The sequence below is a fragment of the Strongylocentrotus purpuratus genome, unplaced genomic scaffold (genome assembly GCF_000002235.5).
Source record: "Strongylocentrotus purpuratus isolate Spur 01 unplaced genomic scaffold, Spur_5.0 spur5_scaffold_6, whole genome shotgun sequence".
NCBI classification, from domain to species: Eukaryota; Metazoa; Echinodermata; class Echinoidea; order Camarodonta; family Strongylocentrotidae; genus Strongylocentrotus; species Strongylocentrotus purpuratus.
The window spans coordinates 16,953,981-16,972,402 of record NW_022145612.1 but is presented as its reverse complement, the minus strand read 5'-3'; the positions used below and the strand labels follow the sequence as shown (position 1 = coordinate 16,972,402).

General features: G+C 36.5%; 1 protein-coding gene and 1 long non-coding RNA gene across 4 annotated transcripts; one reads left to right on the top strand and one right to left on the bottom strand.

Annotated features, from left to right (window-relative positions):
- Positions 1-2,417: 2,417 nt before the first annotated feature.
- Positions 2,418-6,820, bottom strand: LOC115930003. The gene is made up of 3 exons (XR_004066793.1): positions 6,533-6,820; positions 5,136-5,291; positions 2,418-4,641 (listed from the first exon to the last, which is right to left on the bottom strand). It is a non-coding gene; the product is annotated as an uncharacterized LOC115930003 (long non-coding RNA).
- Positions 6,821-8,132: 1,312 nt separating this feature from the next.
- LOC582157 lies at positions 8,133-16,504 on the top strand. Of its 3 annotated transcripts, none has more exons than XM_031000286.1 (4): positions 8,133-8,522; positions 11,078-11,374; positions 11,791-12,161; positions 13,598-16,504. In XM_031000286.1, the coding sequence occupies exons 1-4, from the start codon at positions 8,513-8,515 to the stop codon at positions 14,054-14,056; spliced, it is 1,137 nt and encodes a 378-aa protein (XP_030856146.1). In that variant the 5' UTR covers positions 8,133-8,512; the 3' UTR covers positions 14,057-16,504. The 3 variants fall into 3 exon arrangements, with proteins under 3 accessions (XP_030856146.1, XP_030856145.1, XP_787217.3); XM_031000285.1 differs by having other exon boundaries at positions 8,295-8,522; positions 11,788-12,161; XM_782124.5 differs by lacking the exon at positions 8,133-8,522 and adding an exon at positions 10,344-10,490 and having other exon boundaries at positions 11,788-12,161.
- The last annotated feature ends 1,918 nt before the right edge of the window (positions 16,505-18,422 follow it).

The window sequence follows — 18,422 nt, the reverse complement described above, 5'->3', positions numbered from 1 at the left end:
CTGGGCAGCGTTTCTCCAAACCGTCGTGTGTACAAGTTCACCTACATCACATTGAAATACGTGTATTAAGTCTAACACTTGTTTTAATGGGATGTCGGTGAACTTGTACTTGGGGCTGTTTCCTGAAACGATGACCTGGGTGTACAAGAAAATCAATGTATAAACATAGGGAACCAAGGCCTTTTTAAAATGCCCCAAATTACACTTTGTTGAATGCGAGTGGACGTACGAATCAAATGTGAAGAAATTTCGAATGATGATGATGGGAAAGAGAATGTGAGAAAACAGGAGCTGGTAAAAGAGTGAGCGAAAGGGAGAGAATGGGTGTGTGTGGGGGGGGGGGGGGGGGGGGGCAAGGACCTACTGGAATGCATGGTGTTTTTGTTTTTTACAAAGAAGGTGATTTTATTAATCCAAGCAGAATACGAGGAGGGAGTGGCTAAAAGTAGGCCTACCCCTCTCTGCGATCAAGCATACTCCCCGACTCGAGAGCTATTTTACGCACATAAATATAAACATGGTAATATGGTGTATAATCTACTTCCAAGCTTACAGATCCAATTTGGCAATCTGTTGTGCCCTTTTCGAAAATGATTCCCTTTATTTCTCAAAAGTTGTGTTACATGTGCAAGTACTTGTTTTTTTTAATGTATAAATTATAGCAATCCCTTCTGCATGTAGGATTTGTGTCATAGGGACTATAGTAGACTCCGGCAGTAGCCTTCAAATTCAAAATAGGTATGTTTATAGGTTACTATTGGAATTAAACCAATCAGAATAATCATTTGTTTCATTGTAACATATATTCTGCCTTCATACTTGTATCGTGGATAATTACAATAAGAATCAACAGAGCCCTGCTACACTGCAATTCATATCGGAAATCAAATAACACAGCCTACTCCGCATTTTTTTTTTTAATAACGAAGATAGACTTTAGCTATCGCATATGAGTATACTTCCCGCGTTTTGACAATGGCAACACGACTTTTGGGGCCACGTACAAGTACCTCGCGCTGTGATTGGTCGATGATGATGTAATGTGGAACCGTGTACGTCTTTCCTAGTCTTTGTAAACAGACACGATTATATTCATGCCGGGATATTTTCGTGAATTGAATGCTGCCTAATTTAAACCCTATCATGATTGACATACATTTCTAATAAATTCATAGGAAAGTGTAGTTATTATTCAGTCATTTAGTAATTCAACTATCAAGCTTGAGTCCTTCTTAGTTTATTAATTATGTTCTTATTTTGTTTGCATATTCAGACTATTATTATGAGTAATTCATCCTATAGCTAGCTACATTCATCACTGAACTTTCTAGATCGATTTTTAATATCAATGATGCAGGATGATGAACCAAAACATTCTAGAAGATGCTTTAATATCTAGGTACGTTCGCTGCCCCAACCCGATGTTGGCCTATGGAGGGTATACAGGGAGAACACCACAGGTCAAAAACACCAGCTAAAACATCCCAGGTCGAAAATCCCATAGAAACCATTAGAGAAAACCAGTACAGATTTTTAATGGTTTCTACTGGTCAATTCTCTACTGGTTTCAATATGGAAAGTGGCGCTTTTTCCATTAAAAACCAGTAGAAAAAAATCGTACTGGAACCAGCAGAAGACCAGTAGAAGACCAGTAGAACAACCTAACGGAACCATTAGGAGACCAGTAGGAATCCCAACTGGAACCATTAGGAGACCAGTAGGAAACAAGTAGAAATCCCCACTGGAACCAGTAGAAGACCAGTAGGAATCGATACAAAAACCATTAGGAGACCAGTAGAAAAGAAGTGCTGGAACCATTAGACCAGTAAAAAAGAAGTCCTGGAACCATTAGGAGACCAGTAGGAATCCGTACAGAAACCATTAGGGGACCAGTAGAAGACCAGTAGAAAACCCTAATGGAACCATTAGGAGACCAGTAGGAATCCCAACTGGGACCATTAGGAGACCAGTAGGAATCCGTACAGAAACCATTAGGGGACCAGTAGAAAACCCTAATGGAACCATTAGGAGACCAGTAGGAATCCCAACTGGGACCATTTGGAGACCAGTGGAAAACAAGTAGGAATCCCCCAATGGAACCATTAGGAGACCAGTAGAAAACAAGTAGGAATCCCCAATTGAACCATAGCATTGGTTACATTACATGGTTGACATTGTTTTGATCAGTTGAAATACTACCTCATCAATGCACTTCCAACACAGTACTCTTCACAAAATCTGCCAGCCCTTGTTTGTTTTTTGTTTTTACTTTGAAAGAGCATGCTGGTCTGCAAAGAAGACACGAAAATGACAAGAGCTGGCATGAAGTTCGCTTCCAACACAATTAACCATTTTCTTGAGGTTCAGCCACTTCTCTCGCAAACATCTGTTAACAAAAGACATCACAATCCTGTTGGTTCATCTTTATCATATTTAACACTTAACAGTGTATCCTTTTATTATCTGTCAGAATATCATACATCATATAGTGATTACAATTACATGAACGTTTAACAGCTTAAATAAAAAAGGATTTTTTTTTTTTTTACACATTTCAACAACAAAAGAAGACACACAAAAAACTGTTAAATTGTCTAATTATTGTCTAAAAGTTATGGCCAGTTTTAACAGAGAGAAATCAATCTTGAAAATTTGGAGTAGATGTTTAAAAGAGTAGGTTTGGCAATTTACAAGTTTTCTTACGGTAAGTATCATGAGTAAAAACAATGAGCATGCATTTTTGATGAGAAATTTCTTTTGTAATTTTCCACCATAGAGAATGAGTTCATTTGCACAAATTTAAGTACTTCATTCATGCATTTCAATTTGGAGAATAATTCACAAATGATAACTCAAAGCATGATTTTTACCTGTAGATTGTCAAAGTATATGTAAAGGATTGATATAAAGTTGCAGCAATTGGAAATGAAATATTGTGTACTACATAATATAAGCCTACTACATTCACAAGCAAAAGAAAATCATTCATGGCCTTATTATTTTGACATGTGATGTGATATTATGGTAACTAAAGAGAGTGCTGTTCATCAATAAATGTAACTTGATAGTACAGTGTATTATGACAAATTTCAATTTCCTCCTGACATTTGATAAACAAATGAAATATGGTCCATATTTTAAAAGGTTTGAATTTAGAAATGAAATAGATTTCATAATTACGAAAAATAAATAGGGTGCGTAATTCTGGAATCGAAAAAGGGGCGTTAATAACGATATTAAAATAGGGTTAATATTTCCGCAAATGAAATGGTATTATTTTGAATATAAAATAGGATTCATTATATTGACGGTTCGTAATTCCAAAAAGGATAAAGGGTTCTATTTGCATTTTCAGAATAATAAACTTTTGGAAGTATATTGAGCCCTATTTAATTTTCGGAATTATGAACCATATTCCATTTTTGGAATTATGAATCCTAGTTCATTTTCAGAATTAAGAACCCTACTTCATTTGTAGAATTATGAATCCTTGAACATATAAAATTATGAACCCTCAGAAAACGACATAACAGTTCAAAGATTTCCCATTCATATGAATACATGTAGGCCATTGTCGTATTGTAATTATCAAATTTAATGAATAGGTCCTCGTTAAGTGCCTCATTACCAATTATTAAATTCACCTTTTACCAATAAATGTATTTAAATAGTCAGAATGCAAATTGAATACATTATGTGTTGCCCTACCTAACAACACATGTTCGCATTTCGCATTCTGACTATCGAAATACAATTATTCTTAACAGGTGAACGAAATAATTTGTTCCGCGGTACTTTGATTTGGTTTTATAACGAAAATTGCCTCATCACATTATGTTACATAGGGCTTACCCTTTACACTTTTTAAAGAGAAATCCAACCTTAACAGACAACTATACTTTTAAAAAATACCACATTAAATCTGACACAAAATAAGGTGGTTATGGATTGTTGAAAGCTGTGATCACTAAACCTATGGGCATTTTAAATTGGCTGAATCGGTAATGTACGTCACTATGATGAGCTGCAGGACTACTTTCCCATTTATTTCAAGACACAATTTTTTTTAATTTTTTGGCGGTTCACATGCCATACCTTAACAAGTCTTAAGTGCTTAAGATTGGAATAGATTTGTATTGCATTTACCTCACTCAATTTTTCTCTATTACCAATTTATATAATTTGCCACAGGTTTTTGGAATTGACATTTCGATACGAAGGGGGTGGGGGTGAGCACGAGACTGATCTACTACATAAGCATTATGAAACAGGTCTACGTCATAAATAGTAATAACAAATATACGCAAATACCAAGATCTTTTACCCAAAGGGTAAAAATGTAGGCCTACATGTATGTTTGTAAACCCTGTAATTCATCAAAATGGCAAGTGACATGAATGGGCATTTCAGTTCTACAGCTAAGCTATTCAGGTTCGTGGCTATAACTCACTCACCCCCCCCCCCCCATCTCTCTCTCCCTCTCTCTGTATCTCTATAATGAAGGGGAAAGTAACCTCTGTGTGTGTAGACCTCATTTTGGAAATATTCCTCTTCAGCTGGGACTCATGGTTTAGATTTTGGGTGGAATCTCCTGTATAATGCAAGTGCTGCTTGATCCAGGGTACATGCACGCAAAGAATTCTAATGCATCAATAGAGCAAAAAGAAAGGAAAACAAGTTAAGAAAAACGTTTATACATTTTAAAACTAGAACGTAAACAATGAATTAAATAATAAATTCTGTCTGAAAAGTACTTAATAAAATAATCTCTAATTGCTTACAAACATAATATAAACATGCCTTTGCATTTTAAAAGTTTGTTGGCAATGCAAACATGATTCAGGATTTGTTTGTAAATAATTATCAATACCATTCTAGTTTGTTGATAAAAGAAGAATCAAAGCTCCATTGCTGAGGAGGGAAAAGAACACTGTTCGAAACTCACAAAATATGGTCGGTTATTGCAACATACCTGCAGGTTTTAGTGATCTGAAATTAATTGAATTATATATATATGAAACTCATTTTATTCGAATGAAATGAATAATTCTTGATGTCTAATTAATCAGTGTCATGATCATGGAAGAATGAAAAATATATGTACAGAAATAATACAAGTACATCTGCCCAATTACCGATAAAGGCTTCAACTGTGTCATGAGGCTGCTACGCTGCTGAATGCTGATCCAGAAGGTCGAGAGAAAGTAGCATTTTCTGCATGGTCTCACGTCAATATACTGTTGCCACAATGTGTTTGAATCCACTGTTTGGCGAAAGATGTCAACAGATGCCTACAATTAATAAGAAAATAAATAAAGTTAAAACAAATTGAACGGTTGACGCACGTGCAACACACATGCATGTAGGCCTACTTTAATCTTCTTACTTCGTACAGCCTGTGGGTAAAGAATTTTGTTTACCATTTACGGTTCTAGCCGTTTATTTCCAGATAAGGGCTTCTGTATATATTGTGCGAACACACCATAAATAGATTAAAGCCCCCTCCCCCGCTTGTCTCGAAATTAGGGTGCGTTGAGAACGGAGTACCGCCTTAACACACCCTTTCGGGATAAGCACGGGGGGTGAGTTATAGCCACGAACCTGAATAGCTGAATGTAAGGTGTGTTGACTAGTGCGTTGGGTGCGAAAGGGTGCGTTGACTAGTGTTTTAAATCAGTAGTTTAAAACAGAATTTAAGGAATATAAATCTTAAGTCGTTTAAATTGAAATACATGTAATCAAAATTTAAAAAAGACGAGAAAATTATATAAAATTAAAACTACTGTAGTCTTGCAGATCAGGCGTTTATGCTTCTCTTGCAGCACTTTATTTATTTTAAAAAAGAATGAAGCACTCAATTCTCAAAATTGACATGGTTTACAGCAGAGTTAAAGTGACTCGGTAACATTGCCTCAGATTCTGAAACAAAATCCTGGATTAAGCTCATGCTGCAATCATAATTATAGGCCTAAACCTTTAGGTCAGTAAAAAATCCCATGACGTTTAATACAATTACAAGCCAATCGCCTGTCTGATTATCAAGATTATGATTGGAATTCGAAATTTCAAAAAACCGTTTTCCCCAACGGTTTTATAACACTACAGTCTATTGGGAAAAATGAGTATGGTAAAAACTGGTCACTCAAAAGTCAAAGATTTTTACTTTTTGAGGCACTTCATCATTCATGATCATTTTGAAGCGAAATTTTTCAGGGCTTCAATATTATTACACCATATCACTGACACTGCATGATACGTAGGGCCATGCATCTCAGATTTAACATTGTTAAACGAGGCCTTTAAAGCCATGTGTAGGTGAATGCACAAACTTTGCTTTGAATGATGATTCCATCAAGATCTAACATGAAAATAGATAGATGGGACAATACAATACATTTCTCATCTTGGCGGCAGGCGTTGAAAGCACTCCTACTTCTACTAGGTCTAGTTCACAATCATACATTACTACGTTTCAAAACAGAAAACAGTTACTGCACATATTGCAAATAAATTAGGTAAATCTAAAACTTACCCATATTGAAGAATAGCAGGGGAAAACAAAGTAATAAAAGGATTTGTCTCTGCTCTGGCTCCTGTAGCTGTTGATAGGAATGGCTGTCTTGCTGTCTTGTGTGTGTCTCATACGGCATGCATGGCAGCTGGCTGGTTGTACGCACACACTGCATGCCTTGACACACAGTACAGTGCTATAGTGTAGCACAGAGGGATGCCATGCTGTATGTACCCGTTCAAAAAAGGCGGGAGTCGCATTTGCATTTGGGGGTTTTGGGGCTTGTAGTCTTGATCAATATTGCAGACCTTATAGGGCATGTCAAGATGTTGCACAATCTGTAAAATAAAACTATTAATATAATGACTAATGCAATTTGAGAGTTTTTCACCCCTAGCTGTTTTGGGCTTAAATAAAAAAATAAAAAAAGTTAGATTGATCAAGAGGCGGTGCTAGAATGATCATATACTGGTTTCTAATATTAATTTTGTTTCAACTGGTTTCAGAACCACTGAGCTCGATATATCTGCTGGTTTGTAAAGGTTTCTAATGGTTTGACTTAGAATGTGCACCCATGTTAAAACCATTAGATCTATTGGATTCTACTGGTCTTCAAAACCATTAGGCTCTATTGGTTTGTTAAAGTTTCTAATGGTTTGACTTAGAATGTTTACACCCATGTTAAAACCATTGGATCTATTGGATTCTACTGGTCTTCAAAACCATTAGGCTCTACTGGTTTGTAAAGGTTTATATAATGGTTTGACTTAGGATTTTTTCACCCATGTTCAAACCATTAGATCTTCCTGGTTTCTATTGGTTTCTACGGGTCTTCAAAACCATTAGGCTCTACTGGTTTGCAAAGGTTTCTAATGGTTTGACTTAGGATTTCTTTCACCCATGTTCAAACCATTAGATCTTAATGGTTTCTATTGGTTTCTACGGGTCTTCAAAACCATTAGGCTCTACTGGTTTGTTAAGGTTTCTAATGGTTTGACTTATGATTTTTACACCCATGTTCAAACCATTAGATCTTCCTGGTTTCTATTGGTTTCTACGGGTCTTCAAAACCATAAGGCTCTACTGGTTTGTAAAGGTTTCTAATGGTTTGACTTAGGATTTTTACACCCATGTTCAAACCATTAGATCTTCCTGGTTTCTATTGGTTTCTACGGGTCTTCAAAACCATTAGGCTCTATTGGTTTGTAAAGGTTTCTAATGGTTTGACTTATGATTTTTTCACTCATGTTCAAACCATTAGATCTTAATGGTTTCTATTGGTTTCTACTGGTCTTCAAAACCATTAGGCTCTACTGGTTTGTTAAGGTTTCTAATGGTTTGACTTATGATTTCTACACCCATGTTCAAACCATTAGATCTTACTGGTTTCTATTGGTTTCTACTGGTCTTCAAACCATTAGAGTCTACTGGTTTGTAAAGGTTTATACTGGTTTTACTTCACAGTTCCTCCTGAAACCATTATGACTCTACTGGTTTCTGGAAAACCAGTATAACCATTAGAATGTCTCTACTGGTTTCTACTGGTTTCTACTGGAATTTCGACCTGGGATATCTGCTTCATTTCAAGCTCTATAAAAGTGTTTGCAGAGGTACGTTATCACTTGTGAAAAATGAGCTTCCCCATGCAACATATTATATCTTCAAGAATATAGATACCTCACAAATTAACATGTTTTGACTGTTACGTTCATAAAGGAATCAACGACTTTGCTCCCGAATGAGTTATAATCGTGCATGGTTGTATTTCATCGCTGCATGCGCTTCGAGAAATGCGAAATAAATCTAACCATAAAAAGTGGATGTTATTCCAGGGGTGAGCAAGTATATAACCAGATCCCCAGAACTGAACAAGCCATCACTCGATCACCATGGAGATAACGGAGTGATTTCTTCAAGCGCCCATCTCCTGCCAAACGCCGTTTACCGATCCTCACCCTGCAAGCACAAGGTTTCTTCTACACAAAATCTTCAGTGAAATTCATGATAAACGGTAAGCTATATAGCTCTTCCTGAAAATGTCACTTAATGGGCTATATTATAAGTTAATAGATGTATAATTCAATGTTATTAATGCAAGTCTTATGCAACACCTACTCCAGACTGTCCGGCTATAATAGGGAGGGGGTGCTATATATAGTATAGACTGTAGAGGCATCTTGAATATAATCGATATCTGATACCAGATCGCTCTATAGTATTCGACGATTCAATGAGTGACATTGGCGACCAGCTACTCGATTTCGTCAGTGTTATAAGTGGCATAGGTTGTCTCAATTCGTGGCAAAGTCTAAACTATCCTTTTTTTTCCTTCCCAGTTTTAAAATAAATATCATTACGAACACACGTGTTATTAGGTGGAGGATCGAGTTAGAAATCATATAGACAACTATTCAAAGAGCAACAAACATATTAATTTTGATAATATTGATAGGAAAATGAAATATGGATATAATATATGCAGAGACAATAAAAAAGCTTGAGTAAAATCAGCTGACAGAGTGACAGTACGTAGGTCGGAGTATATTACGATGACAGAAGTGACGTTGAAGCGGAACCATGAACATGTCCAGTCATGCGGAAGCTGTTCACCCGACCCGCATGCTATTCTGAAGGCGCAAACTGCATTCTATAGAGTATGAGCCAAACATGCTCGACCTGTGCTCGACGACTAGTATAACAAACAAAAAAACTGTGTAGGCCTAATGTTTGCAAAGTAAAGAGAGAGAAAAACAATTTTGAATGAGAGGATGAGCATCCGTGAACCCGACCGCTAATGATAGAGTGTGGAAACCCATTGGACTTTGTCACAGACTAATTATAATAATTCGTAATCATTTCGTATGTATCCATTCATGCCCAGTGTGCATGCCGCTTTCGATGATTTTATTATTAATTATATGCTCGGCAACCATAATAATTAAATGGAATATGGACTTTTAATGGTAAACAGCTGATGACGTAGAGGCTCGCTTTTGTCATCAAGGATAGCTTTCGATTCATTATGTGCGAAATAATCTTTAAGATAATATTCTCATAAAATAGAGACGTGAGTGAAGAGGCCTATCAAGTAATATTTACGTGAAACGGAAGTACTTCTATTCATACAATATACATGCATGCAATAATCATCATAAAATATACATCCCGTAGTTCAATCCAAGTGAGAAATTAATAGGGACTTTCTGGAGACCATTATGCATTCTGATGGTGGCAATAATAGGAAAACTCATAGTCAGGAGATGTTGCACATTACCTGCTCTGATAACTCGGTATAACCATGCAGGATACTGTTTTTTGTAAAGTGCCAGCAGACTGGTAGGGTATTACGACACGAAGAGATCCATGCATACATATCTCAGGGCCCCATTCTTTTCAATCACCATTTCCCCCTTCCATTTCTATAATTAATAGCCCTATAATAATTATAATTATGCCTGTCTCTTCGAAGGCTCCCTATATTATACATGTATTGATCAATATCAGATATATAATATTATGTTGACAAGTTTATTGGTAAAGTGAATGCTAGTGATTCTGATAGACAATGTTTTATTAAAAACGACAATTAAAAAGGGAAATATAATTTATATACAACCATACTCTTGTCGTTACAACAGAACAGATAGTAGGCCCTTCTTCCCGCGCGCTTCAAGGTTTCCTCATTACCATATGAATAACTTATTTTTACCCGATTTCCAGCGATTTGATTGGACCGCAATGAAGTAATGTATGAAAACGTGCCTTATTGGTCCAAGAGCAATACTGACATCACCTGCTATTTTGGGCATTTGATGTCGCAATATATTGCAATGCAAACCCATACGGAGCACCATTTGACAGAAGATCGTTCGTTGGAAGTAAATGGGTCAGGAATCGCGGCGTAAATCCCGCGAAAAGAGAGCGAAAGGCGACTTACCGGCAAGAAAAACCGGTTTCTCTCACGAGAAGTGCTAACAAGGTAGACAACTGTTATATTTTAGAATATGAATTATACTCTTTTTGGTGTTATTTGCAAGAACATAAGTCTATATCACGTACATGAATTTCGCTCGGATCGTGAACTGCCTCCCATCCCAGCTCATCCTGCACGAACTCCGAATAGCAGTATAATATGTGCACTATCTATGACGTGCCCGTCCCGGAGCTGAAACGCATTATATTCTCAATCGACTATGTGTGATATATAATATAGCATGACGACAAATGATATAAGCATTTGCAGTTTGTCTATTGTAATTGTTGATATTGGAAATGGAGATGATTGTGAAGGAACTGAAGATGGCAGGGTTTACTATCAATGTTATCATATTGATGTGATTTTTCAATTTGAAAAAAACACATCAATATTATTTATATATATTCCAACTCATGAAGAAAAAGAGTCCAAATTATTACAGGTTTTTAATTTTACAAGTAAAACACTAAAAATGTGAACTCAATTATTTTCTGGTGTATTCGTAATTCTGCATATTCCTACATATTATTAAAACTGAGTAACTGACCATGCTAACTCTTGTTTTCATTATTTCTTTCTTTGACTTGCAGGGGCCACCATTAACCCCCACCAGTTTCCAGATTTAGGAATCTTTGATTTTACAGTGGCTACGTACGAGGACGGTTCTTTCTTTGAATTACCATGGCAATCTACGTTACAAAGCTTTCAGGAGGGGCACTCGGTGGAGATGATGTCGCCAGTAAAAGAAGTCGACGGGGTCGGGGCAGTTTGCTACGACCCTGTCGACCGAGAGGAGGCGGAGATGGAGAAGGAGGATTATTTATTGGGGCAGGCGTGGGAGAAGACTGCACTACAGAGCATCACTCAACAGAGTGGCCTGTTTAACAGTAAGTATAAGGAGACCTGTTATTGTTAAGATTACATCATGAAGTACCGACCCAAAATTGCTTAAATCATCTCCCAAGAGCTCGAATGATATTTGTGTCATTTCACATTTATGGAAGTAAATCGATAAGCAGATGCCAGATAGTAATGCTTATACCGGTAACGTGTAATAAGACCATATATTTTAAGGAGGAAAGGTCATTTGAAAGGTCATAACCCGTAAATTTCAATAAATTTTCATGTGAAAATGTAATGATGTATGTTACAACTTGGAATACATTATACGGTGGTATATCCAGGATTCATTGATCCAATGTCACAACCTTTAAGATTTGATTATTATTGATTATTATGTAAAAAGGGATATGAAGTGTGAATCAGTTGAAATCACTGCACATCACTTTACCCTTTACAGTAGAAATGGACATGGCCTCAGGATTGAACACAGTGGATAGTGTCATCGACAGCACCAAGCTGGACCTTTCAGCAACCAGTACCGTGGACCTCACAGAACTCTTCCCTGACCTCACTGAAATCCTCATCCCCAACCCTGATGATGAGGGCGTGCCATCACCCCTCGGAGAGGAAGGAGCAGACCTAAGCACCTGCGCCCAATCTCCTGCAGAAGCTAAGGGTGGATTCAGTGGAGGCAGAAGGGGGCAGCTCCCCTCGACCTCATCTTGCAGTGAGATGAGCGATTACGAGGAAGGACTGAGCCCCGCGGAGTTGGACTCGACGTTGGAGCATTTCTTCAACACGTTCGCCAACCTGGAAGAGTTTCTGGTCCCGGTAGGTTTCTCAACTTTAATCTATTCTATTTAGTGGCCATAACCGCTGTTATTTAATGTCTGGAATGCTGGAAATTCACTCCAACCAAAAATCATGGGGAAAAATGAAGTGTATGATATAAATCTTTCAGTCATGTCCCTAGGAAAGAGGGAATATGCCCTAGTGACAGTGTTGATAGAAATGATGCAATATCTACCCCCTTTGTATGCAAGATCACAGCCTTGAAGTCAATGAGTCAACTGTCAGTTGTCTAAAGGAATATAAACACTTTGGCTGATGCAATATTGAGACCCTGGGAGATTCTCTCAAATGGAATTTAGTAGGCCTATGAGAAAAAAGGGGATTCAGGAGAACTTTATACTATAGCCTAGATCTGTTGCATTAGGTATTATTTAAAAAAAAGGAATAAAAGTCAGATAAAAAGAGTTGAATTTATTGATGGAAAATGAAATGTCAATGTCAGACAAATGAAGATTATCTGTGTTACATAGTAGGCCTATGCATACTCCAGAAGGGGAGATACTTTGGTAGCTATAAATGTTAACATATATTAAATGAAGTGACAGTTTCACCTTCCAAGTTAGTACACCCCAAAATAGCATAAAAGCATGCCAAAATTGACCTACAAAACCCTGCCATAGATTTGTGGGTGGGGCTTAACCTCATGAATATTCATGATGATGTCATGGCATTGCCAAGAGATGGTGCAATACCTGCAGTGCAAATAGACATGTCAGTTCTTGCATGCCCTGTACTATACTATACTGCATTCAATGCATTGTTTGGCCTTGCAGCTAGCTTCCTGGCTAAGTGCCTCTGTTATTTCCTGCAAATTTTATTCATCAGGTATTGCACAATGTATTGAAATGAGAGCCACACAACCATTTTAAGCCCAAACATACCCCGCTTTCAAGCACAAGCTAACATTTTGCTACTTTGTGTACAAGATATTCTACTACTTGCACTCTCTCTCTTGCTCTTTAGCTCGGGTTTTGACATGAACTTTTTCAAATGAAATATATTAAGGATTGAATATCGGACACTTGTATTTTTGTGTGGATCATCTTCTATATATGCCTTTTTGATGCCTGCCTCATAAGATAACTGCACTTTTTCAGTTATGAAAATTTTATCCCAAATTTGTTTATATTTGTTTATCATGGTGAGACTTCTTGGATACCGAAGATTTTTTGGAATGGTAAATATCCTTTGCCTTGTTGCTCATCTGCTGCTATTATTAGCTTCACATTTTATCTGGGACTTCTTGATAAACACAAGGTGCATTTGACACGAGTTCATATTTCAATCATTAACTGATGAATTGTTGTCTTATGTACTCCATCATTTAACACCTAATGTCAATTTACTCAGTTGTTGATATGAATGATATATTTATTTTGTTTTTCTTTTTTGATTGTTTTTCTCTTGACTTATAGGCTGAAGAGACTGGTCCTACGTCTACTGTCGATGCTGCCACTGTGCGAAGCCTGATTGATAACCCAACGACTACGGATAACCAATCATCTCTGGATAACCTGCTGGCTGTCGAAGATGGTTCTTTTGCTCTTTCTACAGTCAACGTTACAAAGCGACTCAAGGCGGAAAATGTCGAAGATGAGGAGAATACTTGCCAAGTAGCTAAGAAGTCGCGAACCTCTAAGAATGGAGCTCCGAGAACGACAGCGAGTCCCGAAGAATTGTACCGTCGTCGCCGAGTCAAGAATAACAAAGCATGTCAGCGTGCGCGCCAAAGCAGGAAGAAGAGGGATAATGATCTTGCATCAACTGCTAAAATCCTTGAAAAGGAAAATGCAGAGTTGAGGGCGAAAATTGAAGAACTGACAGAGATTGCTGAAATCTCTAGACGTGCTTTGGTCAGTGTTTTAGCTAAGTAAAGGGAACTTTTGTTTTCCCATGGAGTAGAGCTCAAATGGGTGTTGCTTTTGATGGTGAGAAAGGGGATGAAAGGCCATTGAAGTGAATTCTTGTACACTGAATGCAACCATGGCAACCATTCTTGCATGTACCTACAAGCCTGCCTTGTAGATCTTTGATCTATCTCAATGATCTCGTACTAGAGTAAGAGTTGATCCTACCAAAATAAGATTATGTAGTATAATACATATATATGAGGATGTGATCAAATTACTCGCTCTGTAATGGGATTTGGTTTTAGTAGGACGTCATGACAGATGGTAAAGAGTAGGTGCACAAGATAAGCTTTGATACATGGTCTTCAACCCTTTGTACCTTAAGCAACGGACAGTGTCAACTTCGCAGCTTTAGGATAAAAACTAGAATGCATTGTGCGTGTTTATGTTCATATGAAAAAATATGGATTTGTTTTATTTGTTTTGTTGTAAATAAGATTTATGATTTAAATGTTATAAGGCAAAAAAAAAGAGTTTCACTCTAATAAACATTTGTTTTACTTTTTAGTTGTGAATATGAATTGAGATGAAATACATACAATGTATGACATGTCATATTTTACTCATACTTATGAGACATTTACTGTGGTCAGTTTTTTTTGTTTGAAAGTCATTAGAAGTACATTGCTTTGTGTTTAAAGTTTTTAAAGCAATTTTATATACATCAATCTAATCTGAATTAAACTGATAAAATCCAAGCAACACTGATACATTTGCTTCTAAGTGTTGCTTGGAGAATCACCAACAGAACTATTTTTGTTACTGAAGCACTTATTTGTTGTAAACTCAGGTCAGTTTACATACCACATGTGGTGGGTCCATGGGTATAGATACACCATGTTGTTTTGAGTTTAAAGAAAGGTATATAATTGTGTAAAGGGGAAAATACACATTTTGTTCAACAGTAACCTAAAGGTAGTAAAGGAGGGTAAAGAATTTTCCAAATGAAATAAAACATTTCTAAAGAATATTACCGTTATCGATTTGGGGGTTTGTATACAAGTATCACGGTCATAGCTAAAAAAACAAATCATGTGTTTAATTTTCAGTCATGCATGTTTGGAGATATTCAGTTATGCAATAAGTTTTTTTAATTCTTTCGGGGCAGCTGTTTTTCATGCGACAGAATTTATATACATATCCCATTGGATATTTGATGTTTTCCACCACGGCAGGTGTGTGTAATATATTCCGTATTTGGAATATAATAAGGTAAGTATAAATAATTAACTTGGGTTCATTTTAAGAACTGTCAAATTATTCCAATGTAATTATAAATCCAAAACAGTGCATGCATTTTACACTGTTTGTATGAGGGAATTGTGACAGAAAACCAAGCGGGCTTGTAGTTGAACACACAACTCATACTGTCACATATAAGTGATAATATACCTTCGTTTCTAATTTAAGTCAATGAATATTATTTTTAACAGTTCCAATAAATTGATACTGATAATTAATGGCATAACATTGTTTGCAAATATTCTTTTTACTGCCACTTTGATCATGGATAGAATAATTCCCTTAAGTAATATATGTTGACTACCATATAGATGTGCACCTAAACTCACTGATAGGCATCATTTTTTCCTTGTAAATCATGTAAGAAACTATATTCATTCATCATAAACTTCATTCTGTGATATTATGCAGCCGTTTACCTTTGAAATTTGAACAGCATGCAAATCCAAGCTATTGCGGTAGAATGAAAACACTCGTCAACATAAAAAAAATAAAAAATGTTTAATTCACTTCACTTTGATTGTATATAATTGCTCAGGGAAATGTATTTTGTATATTTGTGATTTGAAAAAATACATTTAGACATGAACTTGTGAATATAATGATTTGATATTTAGCGTTGTGTATATATTTTCTTACCCTTCCATTCTCTGTATATTTGATAAAGACTAGGATGAAAACAGATCTTGAATCTTGTCATTTACGTATAGTTTTCTTTTAATAATTAACTCTAGATGTCATTCTTTAGTTTGATCATGCATGTTCGGGATATGGATAAAATATCATGATGAAGAGGGGGGGGGGGGGGGGGGGGGTGGTAACCTTTGATGGATACGCCTTAATTTCGTTTGAAACAAGAAACAAGAGACTGATAGAAAGTCATATATAGTATAGGGAGATTTTATTGTTTTATAAATACATGTAGTAGAATTAATTCCATCAAAATTACGATTGTAAATTAGAACATAGGAAAAAAGAAGCAAAACATTGAATGTTAGGTATATGGTACAATTGGTATTCAATATTTTTGAATCTATGGTAAATTTACACAATACTCATATGCTGTACTGATGTACTACGTTTATTTTATCTCTGCAAATAGTATCAATTCTATTCTACTCTGAAATCATTTTGTGAAAATTGAGAATAAAACAATTGTAAAACCAACTATATTTTCATTGTGTATTGCTATTTTTGACTTGCTATTACAATTGAAACATGATATTCGTCTACTCACACGCTTTGATTTTTTTTCTATCAAGTCGAGTAAATCCCTTTCGGAAATGACGAATAATAACAAGGTTTTTGCATTGGGGTAGATCTTATCAGGGCCCCAATGCGGGGAAAATTGTAACACTTTGAGGTCACCTTACTTTGCATAGGTTTACCAATTTATTGCACTAAAATGATTTCGCAGGAAATCTAAAGCCTTTAGAAACGAGTGAACCACATCTGGAATAGTTCAAATGAGAATATAATTATACGACTTGCATGAGGACGGTTATGTGTTAGAAAAAAAGGAGTTGCATGCAATTTAATGTAATTGGAAAAAGGAAGAGAAAGATGATCATGAAAGAAAGAAAGCGAGAAGGGTAAAGCATAATGGAGAGAGAGAAAGTGTGTGTGTGTGTGTGTTATAGAGAGTGTGCGTGTGTATGTTTGTGTGATAGAGAGTGAGTATGTTTGTGTGATGGAGGGGCAGGGAGGGGGCAGGATTGTTTCAGTAAAATTGCCTCCAGAGTTGTTTAAGTTTTTTTTGTAATATATAAGTAAATAACATTTACAATTGGCATATTATGTTTAGGTACTTATACGTTTACTTTGTTGCTAAGTTATATTATACTGCAAATAAGTTTGTGTTTGATTATGTTTATGTAAAAGCATCAATATTGAACACGTTTATTTTATTCAATTGTATGTCATGGTTTGTATTACATATCTGGAGAAATAAAACAAAATTGTTAAAAAAAAATATAAAAAAGTATGTGAGAGAGAGAGAGAGGGAGGAAGAGAGAGAGAGAGAGAGAGAGAGAAAGTAAGATTAAAAAGACAGATTGCCGAGTAAGGGAAGAGGTAGTCTGGAAGAGAGGGGTAACGTAGCTCGTTTCTGGACTGAAGAGCACAATAACATTATCATTACCGACCCATACAATAAGATAATCACCAGAGAGCCAATAGTGAAAGTGGTGACATGATACATTGGTGATTGATCCCCAATGTTTGACAAAGGGGATGGCCTAATCACCCCTTAATGGTATGCATATATGTTTATGATAATATGCTCACCGTAAAGACTTTCATATTGCATAAATCCCGACTAGATGAGTATATACACAAACAAAGCAATATAGAATTCATACTCGTAGACCCCTTCCCAAATGTTATTAAAATTTCAATTTTGCATCCAGTCATTGTTACTATCACTCAATAGCTTTTGTTATGAAGACAAATGTACACTGCACTATATTCAATAAAACGCCCTACTGTGGGGGACGAATACAAATTAAACAAATTGAAAATAAACAGAAATTGATAAAAGACGACCCCTCCCAAAAATCGTACATTCCAAAAGTTTGATCTTGGTTGATGGGATGGGTTGTAACTTGACAATATCTTATTTGCCCTGTAGACGCATACTTAAAATGGATGCCTTGGCAAAAATTGTTCATCTTCTGAGGTGAGCACATCCCGCTCAGACTCACCCCTGACTCACACACGAGCGAGCAATTTTTTATTGACGCCAACGCGTCAGTAAATGCCTATCAGGACAATTACGCCCTGAATAATCACCCCGGAAAATTTCCCCCCGAAAAATTACCCCCCCCCCCCCCAGTACTACCAAGGACAATCACCCCGAGAACAATGACCCCCTCCCGAAAATTACTCCCATGTTCATTAATAGGGAAGTTTTTTCTGATAATAAGTTGGCTTTAATAAAAGCCTTATTTTTCGGGGGTTATCATCTGGGGGGGGGGGGGGGGGGGGTAATTGTCTTAGGTGGTATTTTTCGTTGGTAGTTGACCAGGGGTGATTGCCCAGGGGGTGATTGTCCTAAAACCCAGTAAAACATCTCCAAGGGGCGGTGGAG